At 46.2% G+C, this 22138-nt stretch overlaps 1 protein-coding gene across 1 annotated transcript in view; it reads left to right on the top strand.

Moving 5' to 3' along the window:
• pik3cb (phosphatidylinositol-4,5-bisphosphate 3-kinase, catalytic subunit beta) overlaps positions 1-22138 on the top strand; it is a 55960-nt gene that overhangs the window by 9671 nt on the left and 24151 nt on the right. Inside the window, exons 2-3 of the mRNA XM_084446975.1 lie at positions 101-180; positions 19159-19351. Of these exons, the coding sequence (XP_084303101.1) occupies positions 19193-19351 (159 nt within the window). The 5' untranslated portion in view covers positions 101-180; positions 19159-19192. The remainder of the gene's footprint in view (positions 1-100; positions 181-19158; positions 19352-22138) is intronic.

The raw sequence follows: 22138 nt of genomic DNA on the forward strand, positions 1-22138 counted from the left end.
CTCCCCGGCTCTCAAACACCCACACACTGAATCTCACACACACACACACACACACACACACACACACCCTCTTAAAGGTATTCTCTTCCTCTCTCCCCAGATGTAGCGTCCCCTCAACTTGCCAGACACCCCCAGCATGGAGCAGAGCAACGGGATATAAGACCCCCCAGGAGAGAACAGGTAAGCTGTGCGCGTGTGTGCGTGTGCGTGTGTGCGTGTGTGTGTGCGTGTGTGCGCGTGCGCGTGTGTGTATGTAGTGTGGCTGAAGCTGGCAGGGTAGTGTCCTGACAGGCGTGGAATGTTGGAATTCTGCCTGGCGTTCCACGAGGAAGCTACTTAATGCTACGTAGCTTAGCCACTGTTCAGCACCCGTCGTTCGGGCGACCGCAAAACAAGGTGGTGTGGATCACTGGCCTAGTCACTTGGCCTAGTCTTTCTTACATCCCTAAGTCAGGCAATGACTTTGTAGCTTTCTAACAGGAGCGCCAGTTAGAGTGCTTGTTGATGCACTTGCATGTGTGTGCACTGTACATACTGTAGGTAAGCTTGTGTCCACAGCAGAGTGGTAAATGGTGGTATTTTCTGACTCTCACTTTCACGTTTCATTCTTTACTAGATAATTAGTGTGTGTGTGTGTGTGCTAGATAAATAGTGTATGTGTGTGTGCGTGTGTCTGCACAGAGAGTGTGCAATCTCTCTCCCACCATCTCTCTCCATCTCTCTTTCTCTCTCTCTCCCCTCACTCATCGCACATTCCAGCTGCATCCAGGTAGCCAGCCGGGTATATCTCTGTCTGTCGGCATGGCAACCTCCTAGGCTGTTGTCAATCAGGACCAGCTGTGAATAACCTCTGTCTCTCCGGCGTCTCCCAGCTGCCACCTGCTGCTTCTCTCTCTTTCACCGTCTCTCTCTCCCTCGCTGTCATTTGGGATGATGTGGAAAACTGGCCTGATCCAATTATCTGCGCCACGGCCTGTCTCTTTGATCCACATAGCTCATCCTGCCACTCCCGACATTAGCGTAGAGCACATGGAATTTTGATGGCGTTCCGAGGAGCTGGACGAGCGGAAACTCATGGAACACTGCAAACAGCCGGCCCCTGGTCGTGTCCACCTGAACCAGAAAGCATGCTCTTGATGTAGTTAGTGTTCCTTGAGTCACAGAGAATTTATTTTCTGAACAACAGTAATACTTTGGTTAACACTGGAGTGGCGTGCCACGAAACCTTCTCTCACATACACACACACACATACACACACACACACACACAATCCTAGGAAACCCTGCCCTTGTGTCCTATTCTCCATGCTCTGTTTGGCTGAGTCTATTAGTCTACAATGTGCCCCCGCTTGCTCTCTGCTACTGTAGATGTGGGCTATTATTGTATGGGTATCTGAAGCTAGCCTGCACTGAGGACAATCGGTCTATTAATAGTTTGCTATATATAACGCTAATATGGAGCCCTCATATAGTCTCATACATTATGATATGGTTCCCATTACATGGAACAATACAGAGGCTATATGCAGTAGCATGGCTTTGACAGGACAACAATATGGTGCTTATGGTTGAAATATACTTAAATAAAGCCCACTGTTCATCATGTATGCTATTGTGAAACAGATCCAGTTTTACAAGTCCTCAGTCACAGACAGAACATGATACTACTTGTACAGGGAGTGCGTGTGTGTGTGTGTGCGCGTGTACGCATGTGCGCGTGTACGTGAGTGTGTGTGTGTGTGTGTGTGCGTGCGTGCGTGCGTATGGGGTGTGATTAGTGCCAGCACACCATACTGAAACGCTTGACTTGCGCCTACTTAAGAAGACGCGATGACATCAAACGTCTAAACGCACGTGTATAATTTCCATTGACAAACAATGGAGAGACAGACGTCTCATAGCTGTAACGTACCTGTCACGCAGACGCTGTGCACATGTTGTTTACACGTATTGCACATCGTGTGCGTGACGGCAACACTACAGGTTAGATGCGCCTCACATATGCGACACCAACACTACACATGACAGTTTGGTAAAATCATAGATGTACGTACGTACGTACGTCTTGTAATGTGTGCAGAAATTGCATAGCGACGTGTCAAACGTGCCAGTGCCTTGCTAGCGCAGCAGACGTGTTAGCGGCCGCACGTGTAAGATCAGTTGCCTTTAAATCATAGCTGGTTCTAATCTCGTCCTTGCCCATTGGTAATGCATTCTCAATAAATGGAATTCGCACATGTTAAGCAACTTGTTTTAAATAAAGCCTAATATCTGAATGACTCTTTCTTCACAATTTAAAACAAATGTTCAGATACACGTGTTTCTTGTCAATAGAGGGCTATCTATTTCTAAATAAAATAAATCAAATGTAGATAAATTACCAGATGTCGTTTTGAAGCCAAATTTTATTCAAACATTGGTCCACAAAAAAACACATATAGAATAATGTAAAACTGCAAATAAAAATGAATCGAAATAAACAATAGGCCTACAGGTCTTTCTTTGGGGAGGAGGACTATGCCGTCAATTCAAGATGAGCTGGAGCGAGCGAAGACCAACTTCTGTGGTGGCGCGGGAAGGCCCAACGCTTCCCCAGACTGTAGGCTACCAGGTTGCAAATCGCTACCACTGTTTCAACTAATTTGTAACATTCAAAGCAATCACCTGATATTATAGAAATTATTAAATCAGTTGTGTAGTGTTCAGCTCAAATGAAACCATTTTGCAGTATCAATGCATTCATTTTTTTGCCTATAGGCCAGCCTACACCAGGCTGAACACTTTCAAATGTAGCCTACAATTCGTTTGGCTATTTTTTTTGCACAATAGGCCTATTATTTCGATTTATTTTTATTTGCACTGTTTTTATACATTATTCGTGATTCATCAATGGAAAGCATGATTGAAAATATTGCTCGTGTTTCCTCCCTCACAGAAAAAGACTGTCTCATTCTCTCTGTCTCTCAGAGCGGGTCTCCTGGGGCGCGTGGCTATGTTGCGCAATACCTGCTTTGTGTTGCGCAATACCTGCTCCGAGAGCGAGTGAGACAGATATCTCTTCTGATATTTAGGAAAAGCGGAATTAATAATGATTAAGTTGAGTCTTACAAGCCTAACATTTGGTAATGAACTATAGCAATACATGTGCTTCATTGTTTTTGATTTAGGTGATTGTCATCATTTTGCACATAATTATAACACATACATTATGCTACAAATATAAATATAAATCACCCGCCTGCGACATCTGCTGACAGAAAAGAGCACTGCAGTCTAGACAGAAGGACGAAATGTAAACGTGATAAAAACGCTGATATCTAGGAAAAGTAATGAAAGGAGGGTCCTTGAATTTGATCGAGTGCAAACAATTATCATTTTGATTCACTTGTGTTCAAATTACCACCACTCGGTGCTTCTAGTGCCCGCAGTTAACACGTAAAGGCGTGTGCACGCGTGTTCTATGTTTTAAACGTTGGCACGGCACTTTTGACACGTCACTCCGAATATGTGCATCAAATACCTGACACCTAACACTACACCTTATAGTTTGATCAAACGAATAAGCGTGCGTATAGACACACGTTTGTGTGGTTTGCTAATATTATAGTGTGACGTGTGGAACGTGCCATGCCAACGTACGCAACAGACGTTTAAACGCCCGCACGTGTTAAGGCTGGCATGCCATGGTTTGACTCCTAAAACTGAAGCACATCTAGCATAATATTTTACAATGAAAAGCAAGGTCAATTTATAGGCTACACAGGACGCATAATTACGCACAGCTGGGATTGATAATCATTAGGCTATGGAGCCCATCCTAGTTGATTGTAGGCTAATTAGTGTAGCTTACACTCACAATCCCTTTTGCGCTATAGCCTACTGTATGTCAAAATACAAAATACATTCTTATACTATTATAGCCTACGTGTTTTGGTGCTGATCCTCAGCACCCCTATGCTACAGCTAGTTGATGATGCGCGCTCTTATTTGAAAATGTAGCGATAGTGGAGATAAAACGACACATATCTAGGAAAAGTTATGTAAGGAGGGTCCTGGAATTTGATTGAGTGCAAATAAATATTCTTAATTTTTATTCAATATGGACAAATGAGCCCCGCTCGCAGCTTCTAGTGCCCGCTGACTTAACACGAGCGTGCAAACGTTACATGCATGTGCGCAAAAATGGCACGGCACTTTTGACACGTCACCCTCTGAGAATGCGAGCGACTCGTAACGCGTGCGTATATGCACGCCTATTAATCAGCTCGCCAAAGTACCTTTATACACGCAATGCAGGCGACGAAAGCACTGAGTGTTTGTTACGCTGGCACGAATCACACCCCATAGCGTGCGTGCGCGTGCGTGTGTGTGGAAGGAAGGGATGGCTGCAGGGACAGACAGATGGAGGAAAGGAAGGGCAGACACACACACACATCTTCTAATAGAGCACAGTGTTCCTGGCACCCAATTCAGCTTCATAGAGACAACTGGAGCCAAAGCATCTTTCCCTCATCCAAGCAGTGTGTGTTTGTGCATGACTCTCTCTCTCTCTCTCTCTCTCTCTGTGTGCTTGTGTGTGTGTGTGTGTGCTTTGCTTCAAAGAAAGGCACCAAAAACACATTGGCATTGTGTTTGTGTGTGTGAGATCATGTCTGTCACACTACATTAAAAACAGCTTGATGTTATTTTGATGTGTTCCTCTGCTCCCGGTTCCTCCACTCTGGTCCGCTGGCAAACATCAGCTGGCGAGGAAACCGTTTGACGGTCTGGGATTTCTTCACATCTATTTTGGAACTTCCGCTGAGAAGTCTCTCATCCCTAGCATTGAGCCTTTGACAGTGACATACTGTAAAGTCTTTGGTTGAAGGAGATAGCCGAACCTCCATGTTCTTCTATACCCGTCTATTTTTCACTCATTCCTTCAGTCTGTCTGTCTGTTTGCTGGAGACTTTGTCTTTTTTGTTCATTGGTGACAGGTGTGCTGTGTGTTCGTAAGAAGTGACGCATTTTGCGTGTCACAATATCAGAAAGACAACAAATACTTCGCCCCGTGAATTTATCTACATGCACATAAAAGAAAGAAGACCGGTATTTACCTGCATTGAAGCCATCCTTCCAGAAAGTCCATTGAAGTAGCCACAATCTTCCAATCCAGTCTGCTCCACACACGTTTATCATATTTTTTCACTCACAGCGAGTGAGTGGGGCATTATGGGAAGTGTGGTTCCTAAAACGCACTGCCATATATTATCACGACCAGAGGGGCTGCCAAAGTGCAGAGATATCTCATGTAGCTTTAAGCTGATTATTAATTAGTAACTAACTAGTAATTCATTTTTAGGCATACATGTTTTGCTTGAAGTCAACTAAAGGTTCTCCAGTCACTGGATTATCACAACCAAGAATCACAATTTGTAACTGAATCGATTTTTTTTCCTCATCCCTAATAGCTAAGAGTAGTAATACCGTTAAAATCTTAAAGATACCCATCCCTAGTCATCAAAAACATCACCTGACCTTGAATTTCCGCCATTGTACTCAGGGAGTGGGGTGGGGGGTGAAATAGTGCATACTCGAGAAAGAAATACACCATCCATCCATCCATCCATCCATCGGCATCCGCTTATCCGGGGTCGGGTCACGGAGGCAGCAGTTGCAGCAGGGGGCCCCAGACATCCCTTTCCCTAGCAGCATCAACCAGCTCTGCCTGGGGAATCTTTAGCTGCTCACAGGCCAGTGCGGAGATGTAGTCCCGCCACCTGGTCCTGGGTCTACCCCGCGGCCTCCTCCCAGCTGGACATGCCTGGAACACCTCCCTAGGGAGGCGCCCAGGAGGCATCCTCAGTAGATGCCCTAACCACCTCAACTGGCTCCTTTCGACGCAAAGGAGCAGCAGCTCTACTCCGAGTCTCTCCCGGATGACTGAACTTCTCACCCGATCTCTCAGGGAGACCCCAGTCACCCTCCGGAGAAAACTCATTTCAGCCGCTTGTATCTGTGATCTCGTTCTTTCGGTCATGACCCATCCTTCATGACCATAGGTGAGGGTGGGGACGAAGATAGACCGGTAGATCGAGAGCTTTGCCTTTTGGCTCAGCTCTCTTTTTGTAACAACAGTGCGGTAAAGCGACTGCAGAACCGCACCAGCTGCTCCGATTCTCCGGCTAAACTCCCTCTCCATGGTTCCCTCACTGGTGAACAAGACCCCCAGATACAGGTTGGGCAAACTCCCAAGCCCCCTCTAAGATCCTTGCGAGAGTGAAGAGCTGGTCGGTGGTTCCACGACCAGGACGAAATCCGCATTGTTCCTCTTCGAACTGAGGTTCGACTATCGGCCGGACACTCCTTTCCAGCACCTTGGAGTAAACTTTCCCTGAGAGGCTGAGTAATGTGATGCCTCTATAATTGGCACACACCCTTTGGTCCCCTTTTTTGAATATTCGGACCACCACCCCAGTCTGCCACTCCTTTGGCACTGACCCGGACTTCCACGCAATGTTAAAGAGGCATGTCACCCAAGACAGCTCCTCAACACCCAGCACCTTCAGCATTTCTGGATGGATCTCATCAGTCCCTGGGGCTTTGCCACTGTGGAGTTGTTTGAGTACCTCAGTGACCTCCAGAGAAATTGACAATGGCCCCCCATCATCTTCCAGCTCTGCCTCAATCGTAGAGGGTGGATTAGTCGGGTTCAGGAGTTCCTCAAAGTGCTCCTTCCAACGCTCAACAACCTCCTCAGTTGAGGTCAGTAGTATCCCTTCCTTGCTGTATACAGCTTGGATGGTCCCCCGCTTTCCCTTCCTGAGGTGTCTGATTGTCTTCCAGAAACACTTTGGTGCCGACCGAAAGTCCTTCTCCATGGTTTCTCCGAACTCCTCCCACACCCGCTGCTTTGCCTTGGTCATGGCCGAAGCCGCAGCCCTCCGGTCCAGTCGATACCCTGCAATTGCTTCTGGTGTCCCCCGGGCTAACATATCCCGGAAGGCCTCCTTCTTCAGTCGGACAGCTTCCCTGACCACCGCTGTCCACCACAGTGTCCGAGGGTTACCGCCCCTTGAGGTACCTATCCCTCAGGCTGCAGCTCCCAGCCGCAGCTTCAGCAATGGAGGCTTTGAACACCGACCACTCATGCTCGATGTCCCCAACCTCCACAGGGATGCCTGAGAAGCTCCGCCGGAGATGGCAATTGAAATCTCTCTGGACAGGCTCTTCCTCCAGACGTTCCCAGTTCACCCTCACTACACGCTTGGGTTTTCCAGGTCTGTCCAGAAGCTTCCCCCGCCATCGAAACCAGCTCACCACCAGATGATCAGTGGACAGCTCTGCCCCTCTCTTTACCCGAGTGTCCAAAACACATGGCCTCAGATCAGATGATACGATAACAAAATCGATCATCAACCTTCGGCCTAAGGTGTTCTGATGTCAGGTGTGCTTGTGGGCATCCTTGTGTTCGAACATGGTGTTTGTTATGGACAAACCGTGACTAGCACAGAAGTCCAACAACAAAACACCACTCTGTGGTGTATACATTTTCGAATCTGGTGCGAACCAAATAAGTGGACTAGAGCGGACTAAGAAAACACCCTAAAAGCCCAGGCCAGAGGAGGGAGAGGCTGCCAAATGCCTCTCCAAGATGTGGGACTGTGTTTGTTTGAAACCTTTTTGTTCGTAAATCCTCAGTTAAGTTTTATTCAAAGGCCAAACTGAAAGCCGTCTCTGTGCGCGCCGCTGGCCTGATGAGGTGTTTGTTGGTCTAGCCTGTCTCCGGGGTTGACAGACCACTGACTCAAAAGCTGTCAATGACTTCCTTCCTCTGGCATCGCTCCCATACAGCCGAGGATGTACTGGGCTGCACCGTTCTGACAAAAACTATGGTGCCACTTTCATATCAAAACAAGGTGATTCGAACTGCTTCAACTATTCTACACAGTTTGCATATTTCTGTGATTTGTAGTGCTTACATGCTTAGGGATTCATTATATCGAATGCAGCGGGCGACTCAAAGGAATGCATTAATCATGGCCTGTCGCGACTAGTAGGCTATATTGCGAAGAGGCCAAAATCAACGATTAATTATGCAACCCTAATATACAGTAGTGGTTGACCAAAGGGTGTGCTGTTGTGTGGGAATTTAAGTAATGAGCTGAAACATTTTCAGAATTCCACAGAGAATTGAGGACAAGCTGCACTGGTGGAAAATGTGCATAAAGGGTGTTGGTAATTTTGAGGAACCACTGTCTGCAGCGATCCACCCTTGTGTCTTCAGAAGACTCATCACTCATTCGTCACACACTTCATGTTTCCTCTTTGGCTGTCACAGTTTCCACATTTACTCATCATTACCAACTTCCTCAATGTCTTTTTTTTAGAAAAGGACCACTTTGTGTCAAAGGGAACAGAGCTGAACGTCTGTTAACCACCAAAGAGACGCTGCCAAGACGCTACCAGCAGAGCAAGAAGAGACATATCAGCCACTTCCAGTCTGTGGGCGTGTCTTGGTGCCCATTGGACGGCAACTAAGGGAGGGGCTTTAAAACCACAAAGCTCCAAATACTCCCGAAACACCTTTTCCAGTTTGAGGGAGGGGAAGAAGGTATGGGTTGATGGCGGCAGGGGGGGGGGTGTGTGTGTGTTTTCTTTTTGTCTCCTATTTCATGGAATCTGATAGGTACTGTGTGCTTTCCGTACGTGGTTTTTCCCTGGAGAGAGAGAGTCTGTGTGGGAGGTTGCTTTGAATAATGATGAGGAAAAGATAAGACAAGATGAGCTCTTCTCTGTCCATGTAGGTGTTGGATTGAAACAAGGGTTAATGAACGACACATCATTCTCTGTTACAAAGAAAGATAATTTGGTTGAGTGAGTCACGTCAACATTGTTTTACCTGTTCTCTGATTAGATATCTGCAGTGTGGAGACTGAACAAGGGTGTTGTAGAAGTTTGTTTGGAGAGAGAGAGAGAGAGTGTGTGTATGTTTGTTTGACCTCCCTTTGACATCTGTGGTTTCTGTGTTTCCTGTGGAGGCTCTGGTCCTTCAATGTAGAACCATGCTGAATATATTCTACCAGTTTGTTGTAGCAAGTGCCATCTTCTATGCGGTTGTGTGCTGGGCCAGCAGCATCAAAGTAGCGGAAGCTAGTAGTATGGACAAGCTGATCATGAGGGCAGGCTCTGTCCTGGCGGTCAGCCTGGACTCATTGAGAGTGGTGGCGGAGAGACGAATGCTGGCCAAACTGCTGTCCATCATGGACAATGTGTCCCACCAGCTTCTACAGGAAACTGCTCAGGCAGAGGATCACCTTCAGTAGCAGACTGATCCTGCCACAGTGCTCGACAGAACTTCAGGAGGTCCTTCATACCAGCCGCTATCAAGACTATTCAGTGCCTCCCCTGACTGGCTGGACACTATGGACCTGAAACATCTCGGAGGGTGCTTGGCTCCCTGGACTGGACATGTACATTTACTTTTACAAACACTTGTACAATCTAGACATGGTTACATAATCTAGGCATGCTAGGAACGTGCCTACATACTTTGTTGTCTTTTAATGCTGCAACAGTGCAATTTGCCCCCGGGAACCAATGAAGTACACAATTATTACTACTACTACTAATACTACTACTACTACTACTAGTACTAGTACTACTTATACTTGCTGTGTGACTGCAGTGTGTGTATGTCACGGAGGTCATACAACCAAAAGTTGTACGACCTCCATGCCCCCTGGCCCCAGTATTTTGCTGGACCTCAGCAATGCTGCTGTCGCTCTAAGGGGGGTGGGGGGCGCGGAGGGGCAGGGGGCGTAGTAAGGGGGGCAGGGGGGGTTGACGGGGGGATGGGGGGGCAGGGGTGATACAAGGGCAGTGTTTGTGCAGGGCACGGGACTGTCCTCACTGACACCAGCAAACATGCGCGCGCACACACACGTAGAGCTGGCCAGGAACAGAGGCCTATTGTAGCGGCTCAGCCCAGCCGTCACAGTCACACGTTGTATCTCTCTCTCCATCCATCCATCTATCCATCGCTTGCTTTTTTCCTCCCAGCCTCTGACTCTTTTGTTCTATTCCACACTCATCCAACCCCCCTCTCTCCCTCAATCTGCAGCGCCCATCTTTCACGCTCTTCTGTACTCTCGTCTTTCTCTTTCTCCCCATGTTTCCTTCTGATGTATTACGGCCTAGTTCTCTCTGTTCCTAAGCCCCCTCCTGCCCTTGACATTCTGACACACCTGTCACTTGTGGACCTCCACTGCTCTCTCTCTCCTTCTCTCCACTCATCTCCCCGCTAGTCTCTTCTCACGTTCAACAGTGCCGTGTGTGTGTGTCTGTCTCTGTCTCTGTGTTTTTCTCTTGTAACTGTGAACTGAATCAGACGCCACAGAACAGCACCGCGGCACGTCCGACTCCCCAGCTGTCAATCACACAGAGCAGGACATCAGTACAGCATGAACTCAAAAACCCTGTTCACATGAACTCAGCACGCTGACATCTGTAACGCGTGGCTTCGGGTTTTGTCAGTGACTCCAGCTGGTGTTGTGTGGTGGAGCTGTAGTTTTACCAACCAACAACCATGGAGTTTGTTGGTGCAGCTCAGTGCAAGGTAATCTACTGCCAGTTCCACGCAATCTGAGGGACTGGATTTTGGGGTCACATGATCAAAAATGCGTCCCTCCTGAGTCCTGAGTGCCCAACGCCTCCCCCTCCACACCCATACACATACCCACACACACACACACACATTTTAATTCTTTATTTAGGTCTGCATTTTCAAAATACATTGCTGTCGTGTTGTTTGGTCGTTTGACTCGTTTAACATGTCACATTTCATAGTTACAAGCAAGCTTCTAGGATGTACTCAGTATATACTTACATGCACATACATACACACTATATATCTTGGTGGTATAATATACATAATAATGATGTACAGTAAGCATACAGAAAATATGGAACACATACAAGTTGCATCTGAATCACTAACACCAGGGGAGATATGGGTACAGAAAACACCATCTCCTACAAATGCAGCGGCTGCCAATAAGGGAGGAGATTGAGCAATATTAACAGTCTGCTTTGCTTCAGACTTGGCCAACCCCATAATCCTCAGGCCTCTGACTACTAACCTATGGACATGGCCCAGGCTGCCAAATATGAACGCAATTAGCTGACATTTGTAGCCTAACTGTATAATGGCCTGTACCAGTGGCTGGTACTTAAACTGTTAAGTGAGAAATGCTTCTTCTAAACTAGAATCAGAAGTACAGCCTACTTCCAACAGGAACACCTCACTGTGGTCCTCATCAATCACAAGGACATCCAGTGAATTTGCATGCACCTTTGAAAATATATGGGGATCACTGCATAGGAACATTGATGGTTTCACAGGGGGGTTCTTATGTACTACAACAGAGGGGTGGAGGGTAGATGATACGTCCATGGTTAGGATGTCAACAATTCTGTCGTGTCTGCCTATGAACAGACCTTTGTAAAAATGGCAACCGTTTAATACACACACACGCACACACCATGTGTTTTCTTTCCTTTTCCCCCTTACTCCGACCTCATTGACCTCATCTCTCTCTATCTCCCTCTCACTTACTCTCTCCGTTTACCTCATCCTCTCTTCTCTCATTCTTTCCTCCGTTACATCATCGTTCATCTATCCGCTCTCCTCTTACTTTCTATCCATCATCTCTCCCAAGTGAGCAGACACTCTCTCCTCTAGTTCTTTCTTTCTCTCTCTCTCTCTCTCTTCCAGTGTCTCTTTCTCTCTTCCAGTCTCTCTTTCTCTCTTCCAGTCTCTCTACCTGAATTTTCTTCCAGAGGCTTTAGGTTCAATTCAAGTGCAGCCACTCTGTCCAGAGTAGACGCCAAACACATGATTGCAAATCCGTCTGTCTGTGAGAGGGGGGAGGGTTTTGGCTTCTGGTTCTTCAGGAGATTAATGTGTGTGATGTTCAAACACGTGCCCAGAGGGAGGGGTAGTATGCCAGGTTAAGTAAGTAAGTAGCCTTGAGAACTGGTTATCGAGCCTATTGGCCCATAGGGCAGGAGCCTATCTCCTGTTTCCTTAGCGTGAGGCAGCTTGATGTACAAGTACACCCCCTGGACATGACGCTAGTATGTCGCAGGGACTTACCCCCAATCCAGCCCTGAGTGCCAAGCAGGGAGGCATCGGGTACCTTTTTTTTTTTTTATAGTCTTTGGTATGACTCGGCCAGGGACGAACTCACGACCTCCCAGTCTCAGGGCGGACACTCTAACCACAAAGCCACTGAGCTGGTATGCCAGTATGCCAGAATAGTGGCTCAGAACGGATATGACACACACTCACACACACACACACACACACACACACACACACACACACACACACACACACACAAACACTCTCTCACTCTCCAACACTCCGTTACCAAACCCTATTGACGCTGTGTCATGACTCTGGGCATGTGGCATATGTGTGTTATAACAGCATGTGGCAGGCTGTTATTACACAACACACACACACACACACAATATACAGGAAAGGGTGAATGTTCAGTATTTGCAGCATGTTCTGAAGCATTTTCTCTGGAGTGCTCAGTGTTGAATCTATCCTTCATTAGCACATTGGTATAGGACGTACTGTCTACATACTGTTTACTGATCCAATATACTGTACACACACTGACACAGTATGACCACACAATCTGTGTGGGACACTAGGGATAACCAAGCTAGTCTGAAGTGCAGAGTACAATACAAACAATACAACTATTATTCAGCCTTATCTGCTATGGCCCCACATGCTGTTTATAGAGCCATATGGTGTCTCCCGTCATTACAAGACTTCTTTTATCTCTGCGCACACACGCACACATACTGTCATTCACACACACTGTCACGCACAAATATTGCAGGGATGAAAAACTCTTACACAAACCCACAGGATTTCCATCGCAAGCTATCACAAATGTAAATTTTACAATTTGTACACGTATACACACACATGCATACACTCACACACGCCGGCTGCACACACGCATAGACAGTATTTGTACACACACACACATATGCAGACACACTATTTGTACACACTCGCACACACGCATACTATTTGTACACATGTCTACACACACACACACATGCACATGCACTGTTGCCATTAACGAGCAGCGTCTGGAGGATTACGATGTGCTCTCAGAGCAAGCTGCACCGAGCCATGAAAGGGGTCTGCTGACATTTACCCCTCATCCCTCTCTCCCTCCCCTCATCCCTCTCTCCTTCCCTCCTTCCACCCACAATACTATAAGTGGCAGTGCCTGTTCTTAACCATCAATCCACCGGCCTGGCACAGCAGGCCATCTTAGCCTGGCACAGAAGGGGGCTAGAGACAGGAGTACTTTAACAATGCCATGGTAAAGTCTGAATGTTATCACCATGGGATCACACTGATGGTGTCATCTATGCATTATGATGTAACAGTGAGGACTTTGACTGGTCTGGATGAAGAGTGTTTGGTCCAATCTCAAACCGAACATTTCGCCCACCTCATGACTTGATCTGTGCGTCCCCGCTACCCGGAAGTGTAATGCCAAGTCTCGGTGGTTAGTTGCCAAGTGATTGATGAGGTGTTTCTGTCTCAAGTGCCTTAGCTATTCTCAGCACAAGAACATACTGTATAGCCTACATGCCTTAGTTGGTTATGGTCAGGTGTCTGGAGGAGATTAAGTGTACATCCATAAGAAGCACACTGCCCACTAGTTTACTGTATAAGGTCGTAGTTGGAGAGAACTCTAACCATTGGACTGAAACTATGTGTACAGACCACCGACTATATAAAGGTGGGACAAACTGAATACCATGTTGTCTGATCAGGGAACATTGAATGCCAAAGCGTTTCTCTGTGACTGACCCAGATCTGTATACTGTTATACTGAATAAATGTTGAATATGATCTACAATTCAGTTCCGGCAATCTACTTTCCTCTCTGGACATTGACTCTTCAATACCTTACCAGAATCCTCATATATCAGTGATAGTGGCCCACTGAGCCCTCGGTGCCCCTTGACCATGGTGGGGCGTCCGTCCGCCCTCATCCCGCTGGCTAGCAACAGATTTAAAAGTGTCCCCTGGTGCCATTGCCATCAAGTACCCTGCAGAAAGTAACAGAAGTGAGTAACTATTTATCACAATTATTCTAGTTACACAAATTGGACCTTCGGTGTCTGAATGGATTGTAAACAATGTGACAGGTGGTCAGTATTTTATGAGGTCACAGTAAGGGATTCAGGATGTCTGAATGAGGAGCTTGATGCCATCATGTTACAATGGATTCATTATGATGTCACTCACACAACCAAAGCTTTCTTTATGATGTCAGTGATGGTGTCTGGGCTGTCTTGATTGGAGAGAATGGATTCTTTATGACATCATAGAAAATACCTTACAATGTCATATTTCCAGGTTTCTGATGTCTCAGTGATACTCTGGCATGTCACAATCAATGCTTTATCGTGTCAATTAAGATTTGATTTTACTTGGCCTCACCATCTCTGCATCATTATGATGTCACAGTGTAGCGTGCATGGTACTTTCTCTCCCTTTAATATCAGAAGTGGGCTAAGAGGATTATGCTCTGCTGACTGGCTGCTCATACCTCCACATGGTTTATGGACCGCTGACTGGCAGCAGGAAGAGAGCAGGGGAGGGAAAGAGAGGGGAGGCGTAGAGAATGAAAATGGAGGGAGACGGAGCATAGAGAAAGAGTGGGCAGACAGAGGAAGAGAGAAAGAGTGGGCAGAGAGAGGAAGAGAGAAAGAGTTGGCAGAGGGAGAAAGAGTGGGCACAGAGAGAGGTGGTAGAGCGATAGTGCTAAATCCAATATCCTGCTCAGTGGGTTTACAGCCTAATGCCTCTTTTGTATCTGTGCCACTTTGCCCCCAAATAAAACATGGGATGGTGTTGTTTGCCACAGATGAGCTGTGTGTGTGTGTGCGCGCGTGTGTGCGTGCTAGGTGAGCAGACACAACTACTGAATTTTAGTAGCCATCGACCACTCCCCTAATATAGTCGACTACTCGATTCATCGCGGGAATACCGCAATTGTTACACAATAATAATGGTCAATAAACTTTTTTTTTTTAATCTTTATTTTATTTTTTCATCTTTTAAATTACAAAACGATGAAACAACGAAGATGAACTACCCACAGCTGCCCCCAATGGCAAAAAATCCAATAAACAAACTTTTGCAATGCACGGGGTCGACTAGTGGTTTGATAGTCGACTAGTCTGTGAAACCCTGTGTGTGTGTGTGTGTGTGTGTGTGTGTGTGTGTGTGTGTGTGTGTGTGTGTGTGTGTGTGTGTGTGTGTGTGTGTGTGAGAGAGTGTGTGTGTGTAAAGCAAACGGTGGTCTGAGCACATAAAAAGCAGCTCCAGCACATATGCAAGCTGCTTATTAATGCACCAAAGTGTGTTAACTGAAGATGTTTAGAGCCATGCATATGTCTAATGTGCTGGTTATTTGGGTACAGTACTGAACCTACAGTATTCAGGAATTACTTCCTTTTTTATCACTGTTTGTTTTATGTCAGGCCTTCCTTCCTCTGGATGTCATCACTTCCTGTCTCACTCCCACAGTCACCCTTCCATCCGTGGGAGGGTTTCAAAATTCTATTAAAGCAGGAGGATGTGACCCCCCCTATTCTCTCTCTCACACACACACACACACACACACACACACACACACCCCTCACACACACCTGTCAAGTCAGGTCCCATTTTGAGTCATAATAATAACAGAGGATCAGTGTGAGTCAAAGTTACCGAACACTCAACAGATGAATCAGTGTTTACACTGTAACCTACTACAGAGCTGCCACAAATACCACTCTCTGACCACTCAAACAAGCAAACACACATGCTCAATGACCATTATTATTATTATTATTATTATTATTATTATTATTATTATTAAAACACAAACACACTGCTTTATTATTAAAACACAAACACACTGCTCGTATGACAGTTCTGTACTAACACACAGCATGCTATCCTTCAACTGACAGCAAACACACACACACACTTGGCACATCCATCGTCCTTCCAGTTTGTACAGTCACTTTCCCATCTGTTAGGAGGAGAGTTGGGTCTTTGGAGGGGAAGGTATGGGTGCATGTGTCACCATTAGACCCAGCGTGGATCAATATGGATCAGTGTGACCTCTGGGGGCCTGCTCTCCATACGGCTCATCCCGGACCGACTTAACAAGCTCATTTCTATCTGGGATTTTCACTTCTTCCAACACATATCTCAGATGTAATTAGCTCATCAACTGTAGACGGCTATAAAAGAACGCTCAGTGGCACGCCGAAACTAGGATTTGGTGATGGCAAAAGAGTGTACTGCCTATTTCAGCACAGAAGTAAAGGATATTATCATGGACCGTGTGGCTATCCGTAGTAGAAAAAGACGAGAGAATGCAGATCAGTGCTTGTATTAAATCAATTATGTTCTGATATGCTTGATAAGTTATAAAGCAAATTACAAAATGGAGCTATAGGGCAAACAACTGCATTCTTTTGCATTTTGTTTTTCGAGTAAAATACTATTTTTCCAATCCAATATTGTGAACCCAATATCATGTATCATATCGTATCGCGAGCTGAGTACTGTTACACACCTAATATTCCCACAACCCTCATATTCCCCGTAGGGGTCTAGGGCATTGGCGTCGATGCAGCTGCCCACCGGGGACCTTGGAACCGACCTTAGATGTGGTACCCACACACACACATATATATACACACACACACATACATATATACACTCTTACTCAGCTAGCAGAAAGTCAGAAGCGCTGACTCAGTTTGTCCTGGTTTTGTGTGTGTGTGTGTGTGTGTGTGTGTGTGTGTGTGTGTGTGTGTGTCTGGATCAACTCACACCCATACTGTATTTATAGCAGGGCAGAGAGACGAGGGGTGGAGAAGAGAGAGGGGGTGGGGGTTAGAGCCCCTTTGTCAACTCTGTTATTTTTAGAGCAGAGTGTCATGGGTCCCTTAGTCACAAAGGATGACCTCATGCACACACACGCAAACACACACACACACACGTCCCATTGTAAAGGAGAGTACAGGGTCAACCAGTGAGTGGATCTACAGAAGGATGGTAGCATTGGATAATAATGCATTTGGGCATGAAAGATTTGTAGACCGGTGTTTCCAAGGCAACCGGACTTTCTTCCCTTTCTCACCGACCAAAATGGTCACGTTAAAAAATTAAAAAAATAACAACAAACTGTCAGGACAGTGGGTGTGTGCTTTTGTTGTCTGTTTCAGGTAATCTCTTTGTTGTGCGAGACTTGGGCCTATAGTTTTGCGGTGTTTTGGAAAGTGTACATCTGTTGGGACTCGTGCTATCCCACTCAAATTCCCTCGCTCCCTCTACACTTTGCAGTTAGTTACATGTGAAGAACACACCCCGTGTCCCAATGCTGCACTGTACCCCTGTCTCTTCCCAAAGGGTGTGTGTGTGAGTGGGTGTGTGACCCTGTTCTCTTTATTGCCTGGCAGGTTCAGAGTTACACACATCCCTAGTGATGTGATTGCGATCAATCTCTCTCTCTCTCTCTCTCCCTCTCTCTCTCTCTGTGAAACCTGATGCAGCATCAGACCTGCCTGCCACCGTGCTCACCATGACCCCATTCGCCCTTGTGTGTGTGTGTGTGTGTGTTGGCCTCAGACGCAGCCCAGGCAGCTAAAACTCTATCCCACGCTCGTCGTGGAAGACGGGGTAGACGTCTGTGCGCGTCTGTGTTTTTTGTGTGTAGCATTGTCTCAGAACGGCCTTGATCAGGCGGGTTGTCATCGCTCCGCGCTGACACGCCGGGGTGTCGGGTGTCCTTTCATGTGTGTAACCGTGCACCTGAGTGACGTCACTCTCTCTGCCAGCATTGTGAGGACCGGGGCACGTCTGACAAGCGCATGTGTGTTTTCCCAGTCTCAGTTATCCTCCCTGTCTCTTTAAGAGAGAGTCGGCCCAGAGCCTGATTCAGCGGTTGAAGGCCCATCAGTATTTTGCATGTTGCCTGATGATGTTAAGTGTTTGAGGTAGAGTCTCCAAATGGACGATGATACTGCGTTCATACGGGCCCATTAGTCAGAGCCAAAATAGACTCCCATCTACCACTCACTCAGCCACTTAACATGGAGGGGAAACACCATTAGAGGCAATGGGAAGGGGGGTTAATGACCAACTGATATTGAGCCAAAATGGAGATTGACCTGTGGTGTAGTGGAGCGCTTAACACACAGGAACCAGCTGTTTTAGTGGGAAGGCCACACTGTGCGTTGTGGTGAGATGGAACTAACATGGAAGCTAGCCTGTGCTTCTATTACCAAAAGCTATTGAAGCACTTACCAGTGCTGTGTGTGTGTGTGTGTGTGTGTGTGTGTGTGTGTGTGTGTGTGTGTGTGTTTGTGTGTGTACGTACGTACGTACGTATGTACGTACAGCAGTGTTCTCGTCCACTGCACTGCGTGTGTTCTCTGTGCATTTGTACAGTTCCTGGCACCTAAAACATAATTTCCCTCTATCAAGTACATTTAACACAAACCTGCCACATTTCTGCCAAATCTGTGTTGACACACAGGAGATCTTCTGAACCAGAGACTAAATTTACCCCTCTCCCGGTCCTGTTTGATAATCACTTTGGCAGCCTCACGGAGCAGGTGGTCAGGGATGAGAGGATGAAGGGTCAGGGATGAGGGGATGAACGGTCAGGGATGAAGGGTCAGGGATGAGGGGATGAAGGGAGGCTGGGACGGAGGGGCAGCTGACCTTTTGTTCTGCTGTTTGCTTAGTGGGCATTCCTCTGAGGACTGGCGCCAACCTAAGCATAGCCACGCTGGCCTCAGACACGGTTCCCCCTGCAGGGGAAGATGGGGTACTGCAGGCCTGTTTTAATCTGGCTAGGCCTGTTTAGGTGGATCGGAGAGTCAGAGCCAGGTCCTTCTGCAGATAACAGTCGCTGTCCTTTATGAACCAACTCCGGCATGAGCTCTCATGGTGGACATGGACCCAGAACTTTGTCTAATGCTGGAGGTTCTTGTATGGCTGTAAACTGCCGCTCACCTTTCCCTAACCACCCTCTCCTCTCTTCTCCACCCCCCCAGGTCCTTATGGTTGAGCTGGCTGGCGCTCCCTGCCATGCCTCCCGCCATGACGGACCTCCTGGATATGTGGGCGGCCCACTCCCAGCTGGCGTCGTCCGGAGAGGACCTGGTCACCGTCGACTTCCTGCTTCCCACGGGCATCTACATCCAGATGGCCGTGCCTCGCGAGGCCACCATGCAGCACATCAAACTGGTAGGTCCAGGGGAGGGGAGCTGTGCGTGCGTGCATGCGTGCGTGCAGAGGGGGAGGGGGAGGGTGTATGAGATGGATGGGTGGATCAGCATGCAGGTGACAGAGTGACCAGTGCATCTAGTTTTGCGTGTGACATGTTCATTTACTAAGTGTATTACTTTTAATAGTCTCACATGTCACATCTGATATCAGCCTCAGAGCTGCAGTCCCTCCATAACCGATTCTATAGACATTAGTCCTAACCAAGGCTATAACAAAGGCTATAGACAATAGTCTTAACCAAGGCTATAGACAATAGTCTTAACCAAGGCTATAGACAATAGTCTTAACCAAGGCTATAGACAATAGTCTTAACCAAGGCTATAGACAATAGTCTTAACCAAGGCTATAGACATGAGTCTTAACCAAGGCTATAGACAATAGTCTTAACCAAGGCTATAGACATGAGTCTTAACCAAGGCTATAGACATGAGTCTTAATCAAGGCTATAGACATTCGTCTTATAGACATCAGTCTGCAGGAGCCACACTACATGTAATGTCCCGTCTGGGGACCGCCACACCCACTGGCTCGCTCACAGCACGCTAGTAGCTCATGCCATCTTGCGTGGCTAGGGTTACGATTAAACTGGGGCAAAAGGGGGAAATGGGGTCAAAGGTCATGGTTGTTCACAAGTGATTTCCTTGAATATGTTGATTTCTTCTAAGCTGTTTGTCTTTGATGCTGTTGTTTTTAACTGGCATTGTGTTATTGTATACTGTTTGTTGTTGTATTAGACCATGTATTGTATTATGGTAATGTGTTATGGTATACTATATGTTGTTTTGAATTATGCTAATGTTATGGTATACTGTATGTTGCTTGTGGAGAAATGAAGAGATGCGGGTAGAAATGCTAAATGTGTGAGGAGACAGAGAGGCGTGGAGACAGACCGAGGAGGGAGAGCTTCAGAGAAATGAGGACATGAAGGAAGGGGCCACCACATGCACCTGCCTGGACACTAGAATACTAGCCACTGTTAAAGGGATCTTTAAAGGGATACATGTAGGCCAAGAGTGTCTGTACTTAATTAGGAGGGTGACAGAAGGACAGAAGGAGGTAGATGTTTTGGGGATAGTGAGTTGGCATAAAAACAATATGAACCTATATAGGCTTTAAGGAGTTGAAGGGCTTCCATACAGGGCCCACACAACGCAGATAAACACACACATCCTATATAGACACCAGCATCCTATATAGACACCAGCATCCTATATAGACACCAGCATCCTATATAGACACCAGCATCCTATATAGACACCAGCATCCTATATAGACACCAGCATCCTATATAGACACCAGCATCCTATATAGACACCAGCATCCTATATAGACACCAGCATCCTATATAGACACCAGCATCCTATATAGACACCAGCATCCTATATAGACACCAACATCCTATCTAGACACCAACATCCTATATAGACACCAACATCCTATATAGACACCTATATAGACACCAACATCCTATATAGACACCAACATCCTATATAGACACCAGCATCCTATATAGACACCAGCATCCTATATAGACACCAACATCCTATATAGACACCAACATCCTATATAGACACCTATATAGACACCAGCATCCTATATAGACACCAACATCCTATATAGACACCAGCATCCTATATAGACACCAGCATCCTATATAGACACCAGCATCCTATATAGACACCAGCATCCTATATAGACACCAGCATCCTATATAGACACCTATATAGACACCAGCATCTTATATAGACACCAACATCCTATATAGACACCAGCATCCTATATAGACACCAGCATCTTATATAGACACCAACATCCTATATAGACACCAGCATCCTATATAGACACCTATATAGACACCAGCATCCTATATAGACAGCAGCATCTTATATAGACACCAACATCCTATATAGACACCAGTATCCTATATAGACAGCAGCATCTTATATAGACACCAGCATCCTATATAGACACCAACATCCTATATAGACACCAGCATCCTATATAGACACCAGTATCCTATATAGACAGCAGCATCTTATATAGACAGCAGCATCTTATATAGACACCAACATCCTATATAGACACCAGTATCCTATATAGACAGCAGCATCTTATATAGACACCAGTATCCTATATAGACACCAGTATCCTATATAGACAGCAGCATCTTATATAGACACCAACATCCTATAAAGACACCAGTATCCTATATAGACACCATCATCCTTACCATTACTTTGCTGTACATAGTACTACATTAGTATGCTTGTATTGTTACGTAATGGTAATTGATCATCATCTGAAAGTAGTACAACACAGTAATATGAGCTACAGTTTGACGCAGTAATAATGAAAATAATATTAGTCCGAAAATAAAGAATTAGAGAGTGTATTTTTGGGGTCTTGGTAGATATCTTTTTTCCTCTGAACAGGAGTGGATATGATTGAGTTTTGTAAGCCAGTTATGACTTCTGACTTCTGTTCTTAGAAGTTCTGAACACATTGCGTCATATCCCCTGAGGGTTATTCCAGGAAGAGAGAGAGAGAGAGAGAGAGAGAGAGAGTTTTCTGAACATATCTTCAGTTAATCTGACCTTTAATGTAGAAATACATCATTTCCAGAGAGGCATTATCCATGTTGAATTCATGTGGCGGCTACGTTGCAACAGACTTGAGTTATTCTACTACAATATCAGGTAGATTTTTTCACCTGCTGATAGGCAAGAAGGAGGAACACCGACACCC

Source organism: Borostomias antarcticus, assembly GCF_949987555.1.
Source record: "Borostomias antarcticus genome assembly, chromosome: 1".
Lineage (NCBI taxonomy): Eukaryota > Metazoa > Chordata > Actinopteri > Stomiiformes > Stomiidae > Borostomias > Borostomias antarcticus.